General features: G+C 42.8%; 1 protein-coding gene across 10 annotated transcripts in view; it reads left to right on the top strand.

The window, feature by feature from the left end:
* The window catches only part of TBCK (TBC1 domain containing kinase), a 181165-nt gene that overhangs the window by 99032 nt on the left and 59894 nt on the right, over positions 1-22239 (top strand). For all 10 annotated transcript variants that reach the window (XM_043545291.1, XM_007054394.4, XM_043545292.1 and 7 more), the window contains one exon: positions 6197-6358. In XM_043545291.1, the coding sequence (XP_043401226.1) occupies positions 6197-6358 (162 nt within the window). The remainder of the gene's footprint in view (positions 1-6196; positions 6359-22239) is intronic.

The following is a 22239-nucleotide window of genomic DNA, read 5'->3' as shown; positions in this document are numbered from 1 at the left end:
TGGAGGCCTCCAGCACCAGCCGTGGGCCATGTCGCAAGCCCACAGCTTCAAAGCTTGTGCCACATGCCGCAAACCTATGCCAGTTAGTGACCCCCACGACTCATGTCTACGTTGCCTGGGGGACGGACATCAAACTGAAAGGTGTAGGATTAGCAAGGCGTTCAAGCCAAGGACAAGGAAAGAAAGAGACTTTCGCCTAAAACAACTGTTGATGGAGGCCGCACTTCAGCCGCCGGGCCCGGAGCGCCCAATGCTGGCTCAGGCTTCCTTGGTGCGTAGTGCCCTGGAGCCGTTGGGAGACCCAGCACTGGTGAAGCAACGTAAACTGTTGGCCCTGGAGTGCCAGGCTAGGCCCCGGCATTGATCGTCCTCCCCGGTGCGGCCCCCGGCGCAGCCTAAAGGAAGGCGTGGTCGTTCCCCGCACAGGAGGCTGGTGCCTCCCAAGGCACCGAGCACTGACAAGAGCGGGAAGGCCGCGGTACTGGCGCTGACACAGGCGGTCCCGGCGGCACAAGCCCCACTGAGCCCAGACCTAAGTGAGCTCAGTGTGGACAATGGGCTCAAGGGCATAACAGATCAGCCCTCTACGCCTGGCACCTTTGAGGCCGCAAAGGACCTCATCGAGCATTCGGCGGCGAGCCCCCTCCTGTATGGGGAGAACCCTCTGGCACCCATTCCTCGGGCACCGTCGAGGGGTAAGCCGGCAATGGTGTGCCGCTCGAAGACACCGTCACGGCACTGCTCCTGCAGTTGGTCCTGGTCGAGCTCCGACTCCGCAGACTCACACTTGTCAGCGGCCCAGAAGGAGGTTGCAGCACCGGCAGTGGGTCAACGTGAAGAAGCGCCAGGAAGGGCACACCGCTCTCTGGCACCACCCAGAGACCAGCACCAGGAGGAGTTGAGACTGCCCTCGCCAGAGGTCTCCCATAGATGGTCCCGGTCCAGGGAACGCCGGTCCCAGTCCAGATCCCAGTCCCGGGGGTACCAGTACTGCTCCCGATCCTGCTCAGCCAGGAGCCACTCGTTCTCCCACCGGTGCAGATCGTTGGCACCGCCATGGCCTTCGCGATCAGCGTCGCCACAGTCCGGTGCCGGCTCCGGCCGCTATAGCTACCTGTACCGGGGCCCGGACAACAGAGACCTCAGGGCACCTGGTAACCTCAATGGGGGCCGCCAGGCCATTGGCCCTTCTGGACCCCCTGGGCCTATCAGGAGCACCAAGGGGCCCCGTCCAGGGCAAGTAATTTGGTGCAGCGGTCCCTGTCCCCGCACCGACGCCAGACAGTGCCGGGGCCAACAGTATCCAGGCCTCCAGCATCTCCCCAGCGTAGACCGGAGAGTCTGACACCGAGCCCGGTGCTGTCCCATGGACTCCCGCCCCAGCCTGAGCCGGGGGCTCCTGCCACAAGAGATGTGGAGCAGGAGGACTAACCAAAGGGGATCGAGCAGCAGCTAACCTCCTCGTCTTCCCCCGATGAGGCAGTGGCCGGTACAGAGGTATCCGGCCCTCTGTCAATAGACCATAGAGCGCACCAGGAACTGCTGTGCAGAGTTGCCCAAAATTTGGGGTTGCAGGCCGAGGAGACGGTTGAGCAGGAGGACCCATGGTGGACATTTTGATCCCCAAAGGGCCACCCAGAATAGCACTCCCGCTCATTAAGACCATTCAGTCTAACTATAAGACTATATGGCAGACCCCGGCCTCCAGCGCTCCAACGGCTAAAGGAGTGGAGCATAAATACTTTGCCCCATCTAAGGACTATGAGTTCCTGTTCTGCCACCTGAGTCCCATGCTCCCTAGTGGTTTCGGCGGTGAACGAAAGGGAGCGCCATGAACAGCAGGCCCCGGACCCTAAGGCCAAGGAGGTGAAACCCCTGGACCTTTTTGGTAGAAAGGTGTACTCATCTGGGGCCCTTCAGTTAAGGATTGCTAACCAGCAGGCCATCCTTAACAGGTACAATTTCAACTTCTGAGCGGCTGTGGGGAAGTTTAAGGACAACCTCCCGCAAGGTTCCCAACAGGAGTTCACGGCCCTGGTGGACGAGGGCAAGGCAGTAGCCAAGACCTCTATCCAGGCCTCCCTGGATTCGGCAGACACGGCGGCTAGAACAATCCCCTCAGGGGTGGTCATGAGGCGCTCTGCCTGGCTCCAGGAGTCAGGCTGCCCCACGAGGTCTAGAATACGCGAGACTACATATTCGAAGGGTCTGGGCTCTTCTCAGACCAGACAGACGCGAGGCTGCATAGCCTCAAGGACTCGCGGGCTACGCTCAAGTCGCTGGGTATGCACACCCCAGCGACCCAGAGGAAGCCCTTTAAGCCATAGCCCCCCCCTCAACGCCAGTACCAGCCTGGCCATAGGCATGAGCCTTACCGTAGGCGAGGCAGGGATAACAGGCGACGGCGCAACAACAATAATAACAATAATGCGCCGGGCCAGAACCAAGGCCAGCACAAACCCTAGCCGGGCACTAAGCCAGGCTTTTGAAGATGTGCTCGACGACAGCATACCAGACCAGTCACCGGATCCGTCCCTTTGTTTCCTGAACTGCCTGTCCCGTTTCTCCCATGCGTGGTCCACCATTATGTCGGATCGTTGGGTCTTACGCACGGTGCGGAACGGGTACTCGCTGCAGTTCGCCTTCCTCCTCCCCTCCGACCCCCCCTTCCCTGTCCCTCTTCAGGGACCCCTTTCACGAGCATCTCCTAAAGGAGGAAGTCCGCTCACTGCTATGGGCGGGGGCGGTAGAGGCAGTGCCTCACGGCCTAAAGGGAAAAGGGTTCTACTCCCGATACTTCCTCATCCCCAAGGCCAAAGGGGGCCTTCGCCCAATCGTAAACCTGCACGGGCTCAACAAATTCCTGGTCAAGGCCTGGTTCCACATGGTCTCTCTGGGCACCATCATCCCTTCCCTGGATCCGGGGGACTGATAAGCAGCCCTCGAAGTGAAGGACGCATACTGTTATATCGCCATTTTCCCAGCACATCGGCGGTTCCTACGCTTCACCGTGGGCCGAGAACATTATCAGTTTGTGGTTCTCCCGTTCGGTCTAGCCCCAAGCGTGTTCATGAAGTGCATGGCGGTGGTGGTGGCCTTCTTACGGAGGCAGAGAATCCGGGTGTACCCGTACCTTGACGATTGGCTCCTGGCGGGCCAATCCGAGGTGGAGGTGCGGGGCCATGTGGAGGTGGCCCTGAGATTATTCCGCAAGCTGGGGCTCCTGGTCAACGTCCCCAAGTCCACGCTCGTACTCACGCAGAGAGTGGAATTTGTAGGGGCGGTCCTGGACGTGGTGCAAGCCAGGGCAAACCTTCCGGTATCCCAATTCCGGGCTATCCAACAAGCAGTGGCCTCCCTGCACCAGTTTCCAACAATAATGGCCAGGTGCTGCTGGGCCACATGGCAGCATGCACGCACGTGGTCAGGCATGCCAGACTGAGACTCAGGACTCTGCAGGCGTGGCTCACTCAGGTGTACCGCCCAGGCAGGGGCCTCCTGGACTTGGTAGTGACAGCCCCAAGAGATGTACTGGACTCCCTGCTGTGGTGGCAGTCGCAACCTGTGGTTTGCGAAGGAAACCCCTTTGCCGCCCCACTTCCGGACCTGACGCTGGTGTGGATGGGGGGGCTCACCTGGAGGACCTCATGACGCAGGGGTTGTGGTCCGAGGCAGAGCGGTCGCTCCATTTCAACGTGAAGGAGCTCAGGGCGGTTCGTCTCACCTGCCAGATCTTTCACGCCACTCTGAGTGGTCACAGCACGACAGTTCTGACAGACAACACTACTGCCATGTTTTACATAAACAGGCAGGGCGGGGCTCCTTCCTCGCCACTCTGTCGCGAGGCTCTCCTCCTCTAGGACCTTTGCGTAGCCCATGCGATTCACTTCGAGTCGTACTATCTCCCTGGGGTGCGGAATGAGCTGGCGGACTCCGTCAGCAGGTCGTATCACATGCACGAGTGGATGCTCAGGGCGGATGTGGTGCTTTCACTCTTCTGCAGGTGGGGGTTTCCCCGGGTAGATCTGTTTGCCACCAGGGCCAATGCCCAGTGCCCATGGTTTTGCTCATTCCAGGGCCGCAGCCCGGGCTCACTTGCAGACACGTTTGCAATCCCGTGGAGAGGGGGCTTGATGTATGCCTTCTCCCAGCTCCCCTTGGTGCACAAGGTCCTACTCAAGGTGCGCAGGGACAGGGTGGCGGTGATCCTCATAGCCCCAGCTTGGGCCTGCCAACACTGGTACACATCGCTCCTAGAGCTCCCAGTAGTGCCGCCCCTACACCAGGGCCTCATTACACAGGACGGCGGGCGGCTTCTCCACCCCGACCTGCAGTCACTGCATCTGATGGCTTGGAGGCTCTGTGGCTAAATGCCCTGGAGAGCCAGTGCTCCCTTCCAGTGCAGCAGATTCTGCTTGGCAGTAGAAAGCCCTCTACTAGGGTGGCCTACAAGGCCAAGTGGAAAAGGTTCTTGTGTTGGTGTGAACGCTGACAGGTGCAGCCGGGCCAGGCCCTGGTGCAAGCCATTCTGGAGTACCTCCTGCATCTCAAGCAGCAAGGGCTAGCCCCGACCTCACTCAGAGTGCACCTGGCAGCTATCTCCGCCTTCCATCCAGGGTTCTCGGGGGGCTCGGTGTTTTCCCACCCAATGGTGGGGCGGTTCCTTAAAGGGTTGGAGAGGGTGTTCCCGTACTCCCACCCCCCAGTCCCTCCATGGAACCTTAACCTGGCCCTTTCTAAACTCATGGGACCCCCTTTCGAGTCCCTCACTACCTGTTTCTCTCCTCCACCTTTCCTGGAAGGTGACATTTATGGTTGCCATTACCTTGGCCAGAAGGGTGTCCGAACTGAGGGCCCTCACCTCTGAGCCACCATATACAGTATTTCACAAGGACAAGGTGCAGCTCCGGCCGCACCCCAAGTTCCTCCCTAAGGTGGTCTCCCAATTCCATCTGGGCCAGGACATTTGTCTGCCGGTGTTCTTCCCGAAACCCCATACGGACCTGAGTCACCGCAACTAGCGCACCCTGGATGTGCGTCGAGTGCTGGCGTTCTATTTCGAGCGCACCAAACCCTTTCACAAATCCGCACAGCTGTTTGTGGCTGTAGCCAAGAGGGTAAAAGGCCTCCCAGTGACAGCGCAGCAGTTTTCATCTTGGATTACAAGCTGCATCCAGGTGTGCTATGAGCTCGCAGGTGTTCCGGCCCCGGCGGTCACGGCCCACTCGACCAGGTCAGGCGGCTTCCACGGCATTCCTGGCACAGGTCCCGATCCAGGAGATCTGCAGAGCAGCCACCTGGTCCTCGGTGAACACCTTCATGACCCACTATGTGGTCAACCAGCAGGCCAGAGATGCGGCAGTTGGCAGAGCGGTCCTCCGAGCAGTTGTTCCATGACTCCTACCCTCCTCCAGAGGTAAGCTTGTAATTCACCTAATGTGGAATGGACGTGAACAAGCAGTCGAAGAAGAAAAAACCGTTACTTACTTTCTCGTAACTGTTGTTCTTCGAGATGTGTTGTTCACATCCATTCCACCACCCACCCTCCTACCCCTCTGTCGGAGTCGCTGGCAAGAAGGAACTGGAGGGGGTCGGGCTGGCGGGGGTATATATGCACGGTGCAGTGGCGCCACTTGGGGGGCCCACCGGCCCGACGGGAGCCGCTAAGGGGAAAACCCAAGTTGACAACGCTCGTGCACGCGGCGTGCACACACCTAATGTGGAATGGACGTGAACAATACATCTTGAAGAATAACAGTTACAAGAAAGTAAGTAACCGTTTGTTTTCAAAGGAGAAAAATCCCTTCTGAAAGCTCAATCAGCTAAGAAGCATTGCATACATTTGTTTTTCACTCTCACCCTTCCCCCCACCTCCAGTAGTATACTCATGCATAATTACAGATTGTTCCAAAAGAGCAAGAAATATCACTAAAGTGTGTACTTAGCACCAGAAAAGAAAGTAATCCACAGAAGTAGATATTTAATATTGAAATGAAGTGTTGACTGCCATAGGGAGTAATAAATCTACATATGAAAACAAATCTGAGGCTAAGCAAGTTTAGTCTCGTTTGTTCCCAAATTAAAAAGCAGTAACTTTGAGGCAACAATAAAACTTATAGAAGGTTAGTCATGTATATTTTTAAACCTTAACATTGTGTGTTATAATTAATATTTTGTTGCCCATGCCATCTTGCAGATGTCTTTCCACTGCACAAGATTTTTCATCTGTGGGATACATTACTGCTTGGCAATTCTTCCTTCCCATTCTGTATTGGAGTGGCTATTCTGCAACAGCTGCGGGACCGGCTTCTGGCTAATGGATTCAATGAATGCATTCTGCTCTTTTCAGATTTACCAGGTATATAAATGGCAATTTTTTTTTCTTTTCTAGTGTCCTATTTTTAAGCATTCTGTTGAACATATGTATGTTTATGTCAAATATTTTATAGGTTTGGAAAATTAGGCTTATGTGAACCTATGATAGTGTTTGGGGCCTGGATCACAGCCCACTGAAGTCAAGAAAGTCTCCATTGTCTTCACTAGTGCTTGGGTAAGGTCCATTATCAGGGTTCAAGTAAAGCATGGAGAACTCAGTCAACTTTAGAATAATTTAAAATAATTAATGAATTGAAAAATTTGAATCACTGGTTGACATACCACAAACAGGAAATGGTGCAGTTAGTCAAATTTATCCTCAATGAATTACTCGTTCAGATTTGCGCCGTATGCTATTACTATGGTTATCTCATTATATGATGATAGCTCTATCCTTCCCTATCCTTCTCTATCCTTTGGGAGTACATTTCTTGCTACAGAAGCAGTCACTAGAGCAGAAATACAAAAAGTTGTTTAAAAGCCAATAAAGAAGCACTGTTTAAAGCAGTCTGCACTTGAAATTCAAAACTTATAAGAGACTGTTTACATAAAAGGTTTCAGAGTAGCAGCCGGGTTAGTCTGTATTCGCAAAAAGAAAAGGAGTACTTGTGGCACCTTAGAGACTAATAAATTTATTTGAGCATAAGCTTTCGTGAGCTACAGCCATAAAAGTGCAGGCTGCTTCAGGTTCCTTTAGCCACTGGTCAGCAACTCTGCCATCTTATTCAATGGATACTGATGTGACTTAGCTCAGTACAAACTTGTGTCTCCTGAAAATATAATAGTCCAGCATGAGGCTTCAACCTTACTTGTGAGCAAAAGTGTTGCTGGTTAATAAAAAAACATTTGAATTAAATAAGCTTAAGTAGACTGGAAGATGCATTTCCATGCGCTTGTGTTTAATCAACATTCAGATAGCTCACTGAACATGTAAAACACTACACTGCATAATTATACATTGTTATTTCTTTGGCACAGCAATTTGCTTTAATAGCATCACCCCAATTTTACCACTATGCTCAGTGGTAAAAGAAAAAACAAACCTTTTTTGATTCAGCAAGACACACACAAGTTAAAACTAAATAATCTTGTCTCCATAATCAGTCATTTCTAGACTCCCCTCCTTCCTGGTATATATTTTATTGTTGATTCTCTGTTAATTTTGTCATATATACCCCAGTCCTATAAACAGAAACATGCTTAAAACTTTACTACTGTGAGTAAATTAAATCAGTGGGACTGCCCCCAGTAATAAGATTAAGCAAATTCATAAGTATTTACAGGATCAGGGCTTTAAGATGCTAAACTTCTCAAAATGGGGAGCTGCAGGTTAAATAAAAATTGTGGGTTCTTTTTTTTTGTAAAGAAACAAGAACAAAATCAGATTTTATGTAAACCTTAATTTAATTTGATATCCTGTTCCATATTGTATTTTAATTTCCTTCTGCATTCTTGGTCAATTCAAATGCCTTTCTTAAAGTTCAAGAATATCCTTTGAAGTTCTGGAAGGTGTGGGCCAGTTCAGAGGATCTCCTTCTCCCATTCCATGGCTGTTTGGCTAAATGCTTTGGCTAGAGCTCAGTTGAAAAATATTATAATTATTTTCTTGCCCAGGTCATTTCTCCTGATTTATTTCCCTGAGTGTATCTTAATTATGTAGTTCAATTAATCTTAAGCCAAATAAATTGTTTTTATGTTCTTATAGGTGTACTGTACATTGTAGTAGCATTGTGTATGAATAAGAAGTTATTAGCTTTCATAGTACTGTAGACTTGAAATATGCTTATGACTCTTTTTATGATAACCATTTTCAAATTATAGAGTATTGTAAGGAATTTTGAAGATTTAAAGTACGATATACTGAAGTATTGTTTAATCTTATGGTGTATGACCCTGAAATTATTTAGGATTATTGTGATTTATTTTGTGTGGTGCAAGAGTTCCAGAAACCATAAATATGTCATGTTCAAAGCACTTTCAAAACGTTATTAATTTTATAATAAAATATTTGATACGTCAAGTAAGAACGCTGTCCACCACACCCTGTGTTAGAACACATTAAATATAGACTACACCAGGAATTACTAGTTGGCTTTCTATTCAGAGAAATAGTGAGTCACCAATGTATGTATACTGAAAAAAAAAGAGAGAGACTATATGAAATATCTGACCCTGTTTTTTGAAGATTGAAAACACATATTTAGAACCATAATATGTGAAGAGCTCCATTGATAGTAACTGTTGCAAAAAATCGTTGGTGCTCCAAAGATGCCAGTAAGAGTGCTTCTGACCTTTCTTAATGACCTGCATTACAGAATGGGGTACATTCAACAAATATCTTTACAGTTCTTTTGTTTACACCGTCTTAGCTGCTTATTTATGAAAACATGTCTGTTTGCATGTGTGTAATAGAATACAACTTCAACTTCAGCCATATCTGCCCATACTTAATTTTGCCTCAAGCTGCCATGAATGCCCGTGAGCCTTGTCATAGTTCACTGACTGTCAATATGGGAATGTTAATAAATATTAATTATGACATACACTGCTTTTAGCGAGGTTATCGCATTATACCAAGCTATTTGTTAACAGAGTTTTTTTTATTAATTTTTCCGATGTTACTGGAGGAATCAAATTGCAATAGCATGATAATATGCCAGGTAACCTCTGAGAAGCATTTTAAAAGGAGGTATAGGTGATAACAAATGCAGGTTGTATGAGTTGGGGGTTTTTGTGCCATAGAAAATATTGTAGGTAATAACACAGTATAGATCAGAGTTCTGACGTGAATTCAAAATGCAACCCAAATTGGCGTCTTGGGAAAAAAAAACAGTAAGATAATCATAAAGTAAGACAATATCAGCATTATTTGGAAATAAAATACACCATTAGTGTAGCTAAAAGTGAAATAATCAATATCTTCTCTTAACATATAATGATTATGGTTATATGTCTGACTTTCCTACATAAATCTTATTTTTGGTTTAAAGGAGTAGCCTGATTATGCTCTTAGTCATCCGTATGCCCCAAGCAGGGTTTTCACTATTTTGATTGAAATAACCTTTATGCCATGGCAGAAATTTTTCTGAGACTAATTCATAGACAGCTTTCACCTAAAACTGCGTCACTCTGAGAAAAAAATTACACTGTTGAAAACATCTGCAATAATTTCAATCTAAAATCAGTTGTTACTCAGCAGCCTAAAATTCCTGTGGTTTTAAATTTGCTGCATTCCTGAATGGATTATCTCAGGCTGCCAGTGAAAATGACTTGCTTTCCAGTCTAAGTCTATTTTATTGCTCCTCAAAATTGTAAGATTATAGTTTTTTAACATTTTCTTGTTTATAATTTAAATAAAAGCTCACTGAGTTCTCAAAATCTGTATATTAATAACAAAGGGCCACATATTCTATCCGGTGCACTGGTAATTATATACTCACAGGGTTAGAAGGGACCTCAAGGGTCATCTAGTCTAACCCCCAAGAGCAAAAGCCACCTTCCCCAGGCCACTGAGTAATAGTGCAGTTTCCATAGCTGTTTGGGAAAGTTAACAATGCCAGTAAAAGGAGGGGCATATGTAATGCCATCCTGTGTGTGAGATGGGATCCCTGGGGCGCAACCTGGAACTGGGGTACTGCAGTGCCCTCTTAACTCTCCAGCCTGGGCTGTCTCTCACAATGCTTTGCTAGTGACAAGCAGCAAACCCCTCCAGGTGCTGTTATCACTCAGTACAAGAGGACGTGGAGCCCCACACACTGCTAAATTGCATGAATGCTCCCTGAACCACTCATGAATCATACAGTAAAAGGCACCAGCAAATCTCCCAAGCCCCCAGCCTTGCACCCCAGAACTGTACCATTTTGCCCTGGTTAGAAGCCTGACCAGTGTACGTTCATTACCCAGTCCGTCCCTACCTCCACGTGGAGGGGGACACACACTAGCTTTTGTAAACTGAGCTGAGATTTCCTAAGCACTTCAACCAAAACACACTGTTTTAGGTAAAATATAAAACCCATTTATTAACTACAGAAAGATAGCTTTTAAGTGATTATAGTGGTAGGTACAAAAGGTCAGAGATAATTATCAAAGAAACTGAAAGGTAAGCATGCAGTCTAAATCCTAACCCTGATTAGACTAAGCAGTATTCGGATCAAGCAGTTTTTCCTACACCTTAATACACAGGTTTTCCCTTTAACCTTGGGGCCAATCTTCAGTGTAGGTGGGGGAAAAGAAAGGTAAAAGCATGATGCCACTGTCCCCTATGATATATCCTCAGTCCAGGTGCCTGGAAAACACTAGCCCAGGAATGTCCTGGTGTGCTTTGCTGAGTCAGAGTTGAACAGTCCCCCATTGTGTGATGCTTGTGCAACTCTGTTACAGAACTATAAATCCCTTGCTTACAACACCCCTTCTGATTAATGGTGGTTTAACACCCACCTGCGTGTAGATCACTTCCTTTGTTGTCACTAGAGAACTAGCAGTGGATAACTCCCAAATTTACAACATATTTCAATAACAACCATATAGCAAAGTTTCATGACTTAAAATATGTATATTGTTAGCATGTATGAACAGAATAATGGATTTCAGCAGAGCTTGACCTTTCATATGATATCTTACATAGCATGTTTCATATGAAATATCATACCCATATATAAATGATGGATATGGGCATTACAGGGTGCTACTCTGTGGTACAGCATGTCACCATATGATACTAGAAAATTATCTTGAAAACTTCTTACAAAGGCAGTGACTTCCATGATGTGTTGGCTGTGTGTTTTTTCCTATGATGGACAGTGCTTGGTATTTTCTGGGAGATCTCTTTATACCTGAATTTAACAATCTGCCAAGAATAATTTTGGGGACAGAATATTCATCCAAAGTTATCAAACCATTTTAAGCAATTTATATCACATGGCTTCATAGTAAAGTTAACCTTTATGAGCAAGAGAGAAACAGGCTAATTAAAAATACTTACTTTAATTTTGGAAACATACCACCAGTAAATCACATTTTAGGGTTTGATTTTCTTATTTGGTAATCCATCTTTGTAAATGCATTAAGTGTTTGTTTCTAACAGTCATTTAAAATTGACTCTATATGAAGGAAGTGTTTCCCCTGTAAAGGTTTAAAAAAAAGTCAGATTTCATCCCGCTATATTTTCTTCTAAAAATGACTATTGCTCTTTTGCTTGTCTGTAAGCTTTCAGTTCTTGCAGCTGTCAAGCCGTTTATATCACATTACTCAAACAATACCTATAGTAAAACCATTAAGATGCCACAGCACTGAGAGAGCCTGTATTGTGTAATATCACAGTTTGTTAAAGTTTTGAATCCTGCGTCTGACAGCACTGTACTCTAACCTAAACTATCTGAACACAAATCTTACTAATGGAACCCATAATATTACAATGTTTACCTCAAGACAAGAAAAAATTAACATGTTGGAAATAGCCCCACACAAATATTTGGCCTTGTTGTAAAGATAGGTGCTAGCCATATTCTTGACTAGGACAGTACATCTTTGTTGTCAAAACACATTTCATTGGCCCATGAATTCCTTGTCTTGTAACCAACAAGCAGCATCCCAAGCTCATTGTTATCCATCCCCTTTTCCTATACTTGCATGCATGCATGTCTAGCATTTTGGGGAGACCTGTCTCCTACAGTTTCTGACAACTCTGTCAGTTTTTCAGGGTTTCTCTCTCATTCTCTAACTTTCCATGCCTATAACTGTAGGTGGGACACAAACTAGTGCATCCGATGAAGTGAGCTGTAGCTCACAAAAACTTATGCTCAAATAAAATTTAGTCTCTAAGGTGCCACAAGTACTCCTTTTCTTTTTGCGAATACAGACTAACATGGCTGCTACTCTGAAACCTGTAGATATGAATATGCTGCTTAGTTCAAGGTGGACTTTTATTTTCTGAGCAAGTCAGTCATGTTATTGATAAGACTTGTAATTAACTTTAGTATTACAGTTTTGTAGGAGCAGCAAATTTGTGGCCAGTCAATAGCCACTTCACATTCTTTGGTAACCTATGCAGTTTTAGCATAATAGTAATTTCCTCATATGTTAGTAATTTGTATTACAAGTTTCTGACAAGATACAGATTTTTTTTTTTTTGAACTATCTATAATGAGGTGCCAGTACCATGTATCCTGATTGGAATATCTAGCTTTAAAAGGATACTGACAAGGCTGGTACAATATATATAAAATTATATTAACTTAGTTTAAGTTTATGGGAATGTTTATGCATATTACGTTGTCTTTCTGTCTACTCTAATTCTTGCTTTCAGAAAGAGCATACAAATATGCAAAAGTCCTCTTCTCTTTTTGTGAGACTTGTGTAACACAGGTCCACGGGTTTCTTATTCATTCCAATAATGTAAGCACCAGAAAAACATCAATTGACCAAAAAGCAAAGCCAACCTTTCAGCTGCAAACTTTGTTTTGTTCGTAGAATGTGAGAATTTGAGATTTAGAACAGTTCACTCCAGCACATCCAATAGTGTTGTGTGCACAAGGAGACAGAGATAAGGTTGTACAGATAAACACAGCTTTGGCATTTGTCACTTCAGAGTGCTTAACTGTGAACTCTTAACATTGGTGTGATGGATTTGGAGTTGCCTGTAATTTATTACTACTGTATCTTGACCAGGTTACTATTCTTTACTGCATATGCATATATTGAGTTATCTCACTACCAGACACAAGGCCTAAAATTGAAGGGCGTGCACTCAGAGAGAGACCGAAGAAGGGGCAAAGGTTCAGCTAGCCCTGAATCATGACAATAGGTTATTCCTCCAGAAACTGAGTTATTAGAATATTAAAATTTTGTTGTAGTTAAAGCTGCTAACTGTTCAAAAATTGACTTACCATAGATGCACTACCAGTGGTGGTGAGGGTCGAATAAACACCTAGATAGATCTCACAACTCTAAAAGAACCCAAATACTTAAAAAAAACTATGGAAATTCTAAACCAAGGTTACATAAACAATTCTGACATGCACATTTTCACTGATGGAACCAGAACTAACTGCTAAAGATACTTGCACATCAGAGCTTGGGTCTGCTGGGTGCACACCTTGAGGTGAGAATCTCTCCCTTTTGGTGAGCCACCTAACTTCTAATTCCCTGTCTCCCGGGACATGCTTTGCTCACCCCTATCCATGACCCATTCAGCTCTAACTGCGGAAGTCTGTCAAAGGCACAGACGGCTATCCAATGTCCAGCTCCCACTGAGTTTGTGGCAGATGAGTGCCTAACTTCCTTTTGTGCCTTTTGAAAATTTCCCCAATAACAATTAAGATATTAATTGTGAGGTAATTAAAATGCAACGCTCTAAGCAGCTAGTGTAGCTCTAGTTAATAACAGTGAAGATTATTAATGTTTTATATTACTAAATGCCTGTATATTGTAGAGAAATGTGCATATGTGAGAATTTTGAAGTTTGTAGAGTATTTAACTTTAAAGTTAGGGGTTGAAGGATCGTGACAGAGTATTTTTACCTTTTTTAAAAGGGCTTATTTCAACTTTTTATACTACATTTTTGAAAAATCTTTAAAAATTTCCTCCTTTAGATTCAGGGGCTAAGGGAAGAGGAGGTTAGAACAAGTCTTTTAATAATGAAGCCCTTGTAACACCTTAACTATGCAGTCAGGACAGGCATCTCCGAAATAATGTTCCCAAGCTAAAGAAATTTGCCTCTTGTGCAAAACGTTTTGCAAGGTGATTGTCACAGAGTTAGTGGGGCTATCCTGCTGTACCAAATGACTGTATACCTGTGAAGAAGAAAACAATTTTGGACTCTGTCAAATACATACACATACAGTAGCCATGGTATTATATTATACTTTGGTAGTTTCATATAAAAAATTAGATTGAAAATACCATAAGACAACAACAAACAACGCTGCATTCTTTATTTTTCCATTTCAAGAAGAAGAAACAGTCTGGATTGACATTTGTGGAAACATCTTGGTCCCACATATTCCCAGTACCTGTTTTGTGTTTGATGGCTTTGTTGAGATGCAAGTGGCAGGGGTGTTTATAAAGCAATTTATGAAGATTCCTCACTGATAAATAATGGTATTTGTGAAACAGAAGCCGTGCATATCTGCCAATAATTCTTTTTTTATTGCTTGCTGGCAGAATTGGGGTGGGGAGCTGGCTTTGGTACAGGAGCAGAGCGATTTGTTAGTGCACACCTGCTCACCAAGGTTGTTCTGTGGTGTCAAAACCTGTAAGATTGATGTAATTTTACCTGAAGCCGCAACTCCTTTAATTATTCACATTTTCCACTTGTAGCTACATGATGATCATGCATCTCTATTTATAGCTTTCACTATGATGGGATTAAAAAACAAAGGAAAAATACTAAAGAAACATCCATTATTTTATTTATATTTATTTGTGCTTTTGTTACTGTGTAGTTATTACTAGCAGAAGAAAATCACATGTATACTCTTTTTTCTAAAAGACAGCTCTAGCTAAAAGGTATATTCATTTTAAAGAGGTTGGTAGACAGTAAACAAGGAAAAAGTCATTACATAGCTAGAGCCTTCTTTAAAACAGCTGTTGTTGAACGGGTTACATCTCTCCTGTTTTAATACTATCTCTGTATTTTAATACTATCTCTGTATCTGTAAGAATGTGTGAATAGATTGGGGCTCCTTAGGGGGCCATGAGCAGGTTACTAGCAATATTACCCATAAGGGGGAAGGATTGCAAGCCAAAATAGGAAAAGAACAGATTAAAGAATATTTAGATAAGTTAGATGTATTCAGGTCAGCAGGGCCTTTTGAAAGTCATCCTACGGTATATAAGGAACTAGCTGAAACAATCAAACATTAGCAGTTATCTTTGAGAACTCAGGGAGAAGAGGTGAGGAGACTGGATTAGGGCAAACACTTGACCTATCTTTAGAAAGGGGAACAAAGAGGACACTGGGAATTACAGACCAGTCAGCCTAACTTTTGAAACCTGGAAGATACTGGAACAAATTGTTAAACAATCAGTTTCTAAGCACCTGGAGGATAATAGGGTTGTAAGGAATAGACAACATAGATTTATCAAGAACAAATCATACGAAACCAACCTAATTTCCTTCTTTGATAGTGTTCCAGCATAGTGGATAGGGAGGAACCAGTAGACATGATATATCATGCTTTTTAGTAAGGCTTTTGATTCAGTCCCACATGACTTTCTCATAAACTAACCAGGGAAATTTGGTTTAGATGAAATTACTATAAAGTGGGTGCAGAGCTGGTTGAAAGAGTGTACTCCAAATAGTTATCAGTGGTTCATTATCAAACTCGGAACGTGTATTTAGTGGTATCCTTAAGGGGGTCAGTCCTGGTTCCAATATTTCAGTTAATTCCGCATTTCAATTAATGACTTGGATAATGGAGTGGGTAGTATGCTTATAAAATTTGCAGATGACACCAAGTTTGGAGGGGTTGCAAGCACTTTGGAGGACAGGATTAGAATTCAAAACAACCTTGACAAATTGGAGAATTGGTCTGAAATCAACAAAGAAATTCAGTGAAGACAAGTGCAAAGTACTTCATTTAAGAAGGAAAAATCAAATGAACAATTAGAAAATGGTGAATAACTGGCTGGGCAATAATACTGCTGAAAAAGATCTGGGGGTATAATAGATCACAAATTGAATATAAGTTAACATTGTAATGCAGTTGCATAAAAGGCAAACCATTATTTTGGGGTATATTAATAGGACACGGGAGGTAATTCTCCTACTGTACTTAGCACTGGTCAGGCCTCAACTGGAGTACTGTGTCCAATTCTGGGTGCCACCCTTTAGGAAAGATGTGGACAAATTGGAGAGAGGAGAGCAACAAAATTGATAAAAGGTTTAGAAAACCTGATCTATGAGGAAAGGTTAAAAAAACTGGGCATGTTTAGTCTCGAGAAAAGAAAATTTAGGGGACACCAGAAAACAGTATTAAAATACGTTAAAGGCTGTTATAAAGAGGAAGGTAATCAAGTGTTTTCCAGGTGCACCAAAGATAGGACAGAAAGCAATGGGCTTAATCTGCAACAAGGGAGATTTAGGTTCGGTATTTGGAAAAACTTTCTAACTGTAAGGGAATTTGAGCTCTCGAATAGGCTTCTAAGGGAGGTTGTGGAATCCCCATCATTGGAGGTTTTTAAGGACAGGTTAGGCGAACACCTGTCAAGGATGATCTAGGTTTACTTGTTGCTGCCTCAGCACAGGAAGCTGGAGTTGGTGACTTCTAAAGGTCCCTTCCAGCCCTGCAATTCTTACTCTATGAACATGCCACGTGGTGGTATTTAATTTCTCATTTTATGAATTATACATAGGAGTCAAAAATGTTTTGAAAGCATAACAAGTAATTGTTGACTCCATAGATCCTTCTAATCCGATATGCTATTCATTAAATGCACAAAAGCCAGCATTTGGATAGTATTTTGTGTCTTGATATTAGTACTCTTAGACATACTTTTTTCACTTTAAGTAAAAGTGTTGTATCCTTAATACAAGTGTTGTATTATGTTGTATCCTTAATACAGATAGTCCAAGGAATTGCTGACACAATGGCAGTAATGAAGGGAAAGTTATAAAAATGTTGGCATGAAAAATTGAATTGAAATTAATAGCGTTTTGCATACTGTTCATATAGCCATATGTTGTACTATATTCAATTAAATGTGTACTGATTGCTTCTTTCTTGGTTTATTTCTCCACTGTGCACAAATGAATATATGAACTTGCAGCTATATGTGAGGTACTTATTTGTAAAAATATTTCAAGAAGAAAAAAAGCAAAGTATCTTTATATGAAGGTGATTTCTACCTAATCTCAACATTTTCCTAGCTACTGCCTTCTAAAACCGTTATATCTAACTGGTAAGATTATAGTAGTTTTAGCAAACGTCTTCAGCAATCAGGCTAGGAAAAAAAGATGAACATAAACTTATCTGCTAGTAACCCACCCTAAAATAACATTGTGAAAGATAAAGAATAAATGATTGTCAGGTTCAGTTACAATTATGACAGATATGTTTTTAATGGTGTACTTTTTAGACCAATATTTTCACGTGTAACTTGATTCAGAATGCCTGAGTTGCCATCTCCATTCTCAGTATAGCAGCTGACAGCAAAACAAATGCGAGGTTGAGGATTTTGGTGTGCTCATCGTTTCCCTGCATCCTAATTTTTGAGCTCAATTATTTTTCTTCCTCAGAGAGAGAGAGAGAGAAAAGCAGTTCTAAACTCCTTTACTTCTTTTAATTCATTAATCGGGTCGAACAGCACACCAAACAGTGGAAAAAAAAGCCCCAAAATGCGGAGCCTCACTGATTGGTTCAGCCTGCAAGGATTTGGACTGATCTGGGGAGTCTTCCAGCCAGCTGGATTTCCCTGGGCCTACTTCCCAATTATGCACTAAGAGATCCGTGTAGGATCCATGTCACAGCTCAGGTGACCTATACCAGTGGTATAGCAGCCCCTACTTGTCTTCAGCTAGAGACCTGATGTCTGGCTGGCACGAACTTTGTGATAGGCATGATGAGCTTTGAAACCATGCACACTCCCCATGTGCGCCTCTGTGCAGAGTAGAGTTAGACGGAAGTAGAATGTCCTGATGGCTAGTAGCTGAAGTAAGCCTCATCTAATATTTAGAATTTACAGATTTCCACACACAAGAACAGACATTCTGGATTTTTTTTTCTCCATTCCTTTCCAAGAAGGAGGGTAGCTTCTGAGATCCACTTGTGGAGCCTGCAGACTCCCAAAAGTCAGTGAGAATATTTAAATATGAAGATTTAGCCTACCTTTATTAACTCTTTTCTAACACCCACCAGTTAAATCCAAAGGGACACCCCCCCCCGCCTCCCTGAGAAACTACTCCCAGTCCATTGGGCCGTCACTTCCCAAGGGTCTGTACCCAGAAACATCCAGATATTAAATTTTTTTGCCACAAGCCGGCCTTTGAACTGTGTTCATTTCTGGACAATTTATAATTTACTTGGGGGCACAATCCTATGGTTGATTCCTTTGTTGTTTCTGGGCTAAACTAATCTCCTGTTCACATTTTTTTAAAAGAAGCAATTCCTCTTCTCCCGATGCTGTAGACAGAAAGACTGATGGCTCCTTAAGGGGAAAAAAATATTACTCTTCCCTCACAGCAATCCAGAACTAAGCATTCTGTATGCAGCTAAGAATCTGAATATATCTTTAGGCTCAGATCCCTTCCTCACCTACCAGCCAGAGTGAGAGATTTAAAAAATTAACAAAAAAAGGAGTAAGTCTGGTGACAGCTTTCATCCATGATGCATGAGACTTATGTCATCATGCCAGTCCATGAGAGAGGAAGAGCAAATGACCATTAACAAAGCAGTGGAGACAGACAACTACACAAAATGTTCACAAATGCAGAAAGTAAGCTTAAAAAAAGAGGACATTGTTTTTCTCTGGCCTTTCAGTTACAGTCCTCAAGTATTAGTAACAATAATAATAATAAGTAAAGAAATATCAGACCGAAATGTGATTTTTGTTTTAAATTGATTGTGTCCCTTCCATTATGTTACCTTAGTATTTTTGTATGGCATACGTAGGTAGCTTGTAATCGTTTATCTCTGTGCTGTCCTCTCTATGGAAAGGTCACAAGATCAAGCTGTCTGACCTGTTCAACTCCTTTGCTTGCAGCATAGTGGTGTCCTTGGCCACATAAGTGTAAGGTGTTTATGGGTGTGCGGGGGGAGGGGTGGCAGGACAGTAGTAGAATGCTTGTGAGAGAGAGGTCAAACCACAATCTTAACCTTAGCTTTTCTCCAAAATAAGTAGATGCAATTTATCTTGTCCACATTTCTTCTTGACATGTGTCCTCATCCCAAAGGAAAAGGTTTCTGAGATGGATTAAATTGTGCACAAAGACCTATTCAGTATAATTCTTCACTAAATAAATACCATTTATGACAGGATTTGCTTGAGTAATCGTTTGTTCAGCACGCTTTTTCTGTGAACAGTTAAAGCCAAAAAAAAAACAAAAAAATCTTCCATATGCAGTTGACCCAGGCATATTCCCTTAAGTTGGTGCTTTGTGTTTTTTGACATCCACTCAAAATGCAGACAGTTGGAGATTTACAAAGGTTGCTGTATTGTACTGAATCTCAGATATTCCATAAAGTTCATGTTGCATTACTGATATCAGTTATTTTTCACAAGCTTTTAAGACTTCAGTTTGTGAATAGAATATATGGCTTATTGGATGGAGTTATGTTAATGACACGGTTTTGAGTTAGAGCAGCAATGCATGTCATCCATGCCTTCCAGACTTTATCAACCTAGAGAGATTAATGATTGGTTTTGTTAGAAAATATAGCAGCTAATTTGCCCGTGTTTACTTAAAAGATTAGTTTATCCAGCTCATCAAACCTTCAGGAAATAAATGTATTAACTAGGTATATTTAATGGTACACAATAGCCTTTAGCAACTTTCCAGCCTAAAGAGGAGCCGCTGGGGGAGAAAGCTTGAGGTTATATTTTAATTTTGCCCCAAAAATAGGACGACAAATGTTTTGATTTGTGAAAGAAAGTTCTTACATCCTGATACAGAAGAAAAGCCATCCATCTTCTTTATGACAGAATGCCCTAAATGTGCTCGCCTCTTTCTGTGATAATATTCATTAGACATATTCATAAAAACTAGCCGTGTCCATATTACCCAGTCATCACACTGAGGCATCCTTCTCACTTCAGATTGATTGTGTTGATAGAGGAAGGAGGCAGTAGTTATATCTGGAGAGGAGAATTCAGTATATAAGGTTCAAAAGGGGAACAAAATAGTAAAATAAGGTTTAGGAAAATAAGTGAAATATTTTTGTGGGCTTAGTATTTTTTTGAATGTGTAGCAAAATGCCTGTTGTGTGTGTTAGATCATTTATATTTGGAAGTGGGAATGACATTTGACATATAATGTTAGCACACACAAAAAGGTCTCTCTCTTTTAATGACCAAATTATTTTCATAAATGTAAAACTCTAGTAAATTTAGGAGACAAAGTTTTTAATGTAGAGTAGTGGCTACTCTACATTAAAGGGCAGTCAATTCATTTTTACTAGAAGGTTGCTGGTTTATTGTAAAAAATTAAAATGTAGGGAGGAGAGGGCCATTGCTACGGGCCAAGATTTCCAAAAGTGACTTGTGATTTTTTTGAGTGCCTCAATTTTTAGATGCCCATCTTTTGAGACTTATTGTAGGGGCTCAGTTTTCAGAGAGTGGGTGTTTAGCAGGCTCCCTTAAGATGTCTCCAGATGTACACCAAATATGTAGGCAACCAAAATCACTTGTCACTTTTGAAAATCTCAGTCCAAATGTCAGATATTTTCATGCTGGTTTAAAATTCCTCTCCTTCCTTGACTTTTTTGTTTTAACAGCTTTGGGGTATATGTAGACTCTTATGTCCTCCCACAATTCTCTCTGTTTTACTTGGGCACTGTTGGAGGTGGAGGTGCTCAGATGCCTTTTTACACTTGCTAAGGCATCCTACTTTTATCTCCCTTCACACACAAGTATTGCTGAAGTTTTCCTAACAGTCGTGTAAAATATGCTAAGAATCCCAGGTGCAGGGGATATAATTCATGATAGAATCAGGCTGGAACTGTCTCCCTACGGAAAAATAAGAGGTTGTAAACATGTCAGAGAATTTAGTTGAAATTCTCATCTCCATACAAATAAAGTGAGCCTTTTAAAATGTGAGCAAAATCTGTGTAATATCAACGACTTGGAACCTGTATTCTGAGCCATAGAATTGGTGAAGTTTTGCAAACTTTGCTTAAATCAGAAAGCCTGCATTAGTTTTGCCACTTTCTCAGATTTTCCTGGAAGATATTACTAAACAGAAACTTTTTACCAAGTCACCTGTAAAATGAAAAATTAGTAATTAAATTGACTAGTAATACATTATATAAAAGAGCACATTTTGTTGTCAAAGAACTTGACATACAATACCCCTGAGAAGAATGATCCTGCATGGAAACCCTTGAGTTGGAAGAACGGAGGCTGTGATTTTATCCATGGCCACAGCAGGATGCTTGTTAGAGCTGGCATTAGAACCCAGGAATTCTTAGCTCCCAGCCTGTACTCATTAAGTCCCTCAGTCAAGAAAGCATTTTAGCACAGTGACTTTAAAGGGACTTAAGCGTGTGCTTAAAAGTTAAGTACTTTTCCTGAATAAGGATGGCTTCCTGAATAGACCAAGTCTTTCTCTTTAAACATCAAAAAAAAAATTGGAGTAAGTAGTCCTGTCTAACTAAAATATTCTACCTTAAGTTCCAGCCTAAACTTGGTAGTGTCATAATGAATTGCTGTCCATCCCAGAGCTATCTAGAACTGATACATCCAGTGCCGGTCATACTTATGTCATGTCTTGTGCACTGTTATAAGATGAAGGTTATGGTAATTCTACACACTTGTTAATTTGTCCCGTTTATGAGACTGAAGGTCTGGTGAAACAAATCAACTGGTCCTTTTGCTGTGCTCAAGAAACCATATACTCTTATTAACTGCTTTGGTCACAACTGCAACACCCTTGCTTTCAAAACATACGTAGCCCTGATGTTATCACTTCTGAAATGATGTTTGTCATAGGATCACTTTTGGTTACACATTTCTTCATTCTGCTTTGATAATTTGCAAGTGGTGATAGCTTATTTTATATTTTAAAACATTCCCAAGTTCAGTCATGTTGTGTCATGTACTTCAACCAGCATGCTGCCCTGTGAGCTGCAGCCATTTTTGGATTGAATTCAGAGTAAGACTAAGATAAATCCATTTTGTGTGCCATCAAGCATGAAATAATGTTGAGATTTC

The sequence above is a fragment of the Chelonia mydas genome, chromosome 4 (genome assembly GCF_015237465.2).
Source record: "Chelonia mydas isolate rCheMyd1 chromosome 4, rCheMyd1.pri.v2, whole genome shotgun sequence".
NCBI lineage: Eukaryota > Metazoa > Chordata > Testudines > Cheloniidae > Chelonia > Chelonia mydas.
This window is presented reverse-complemented; position numbering and strand designations above follow the sequence as displayed.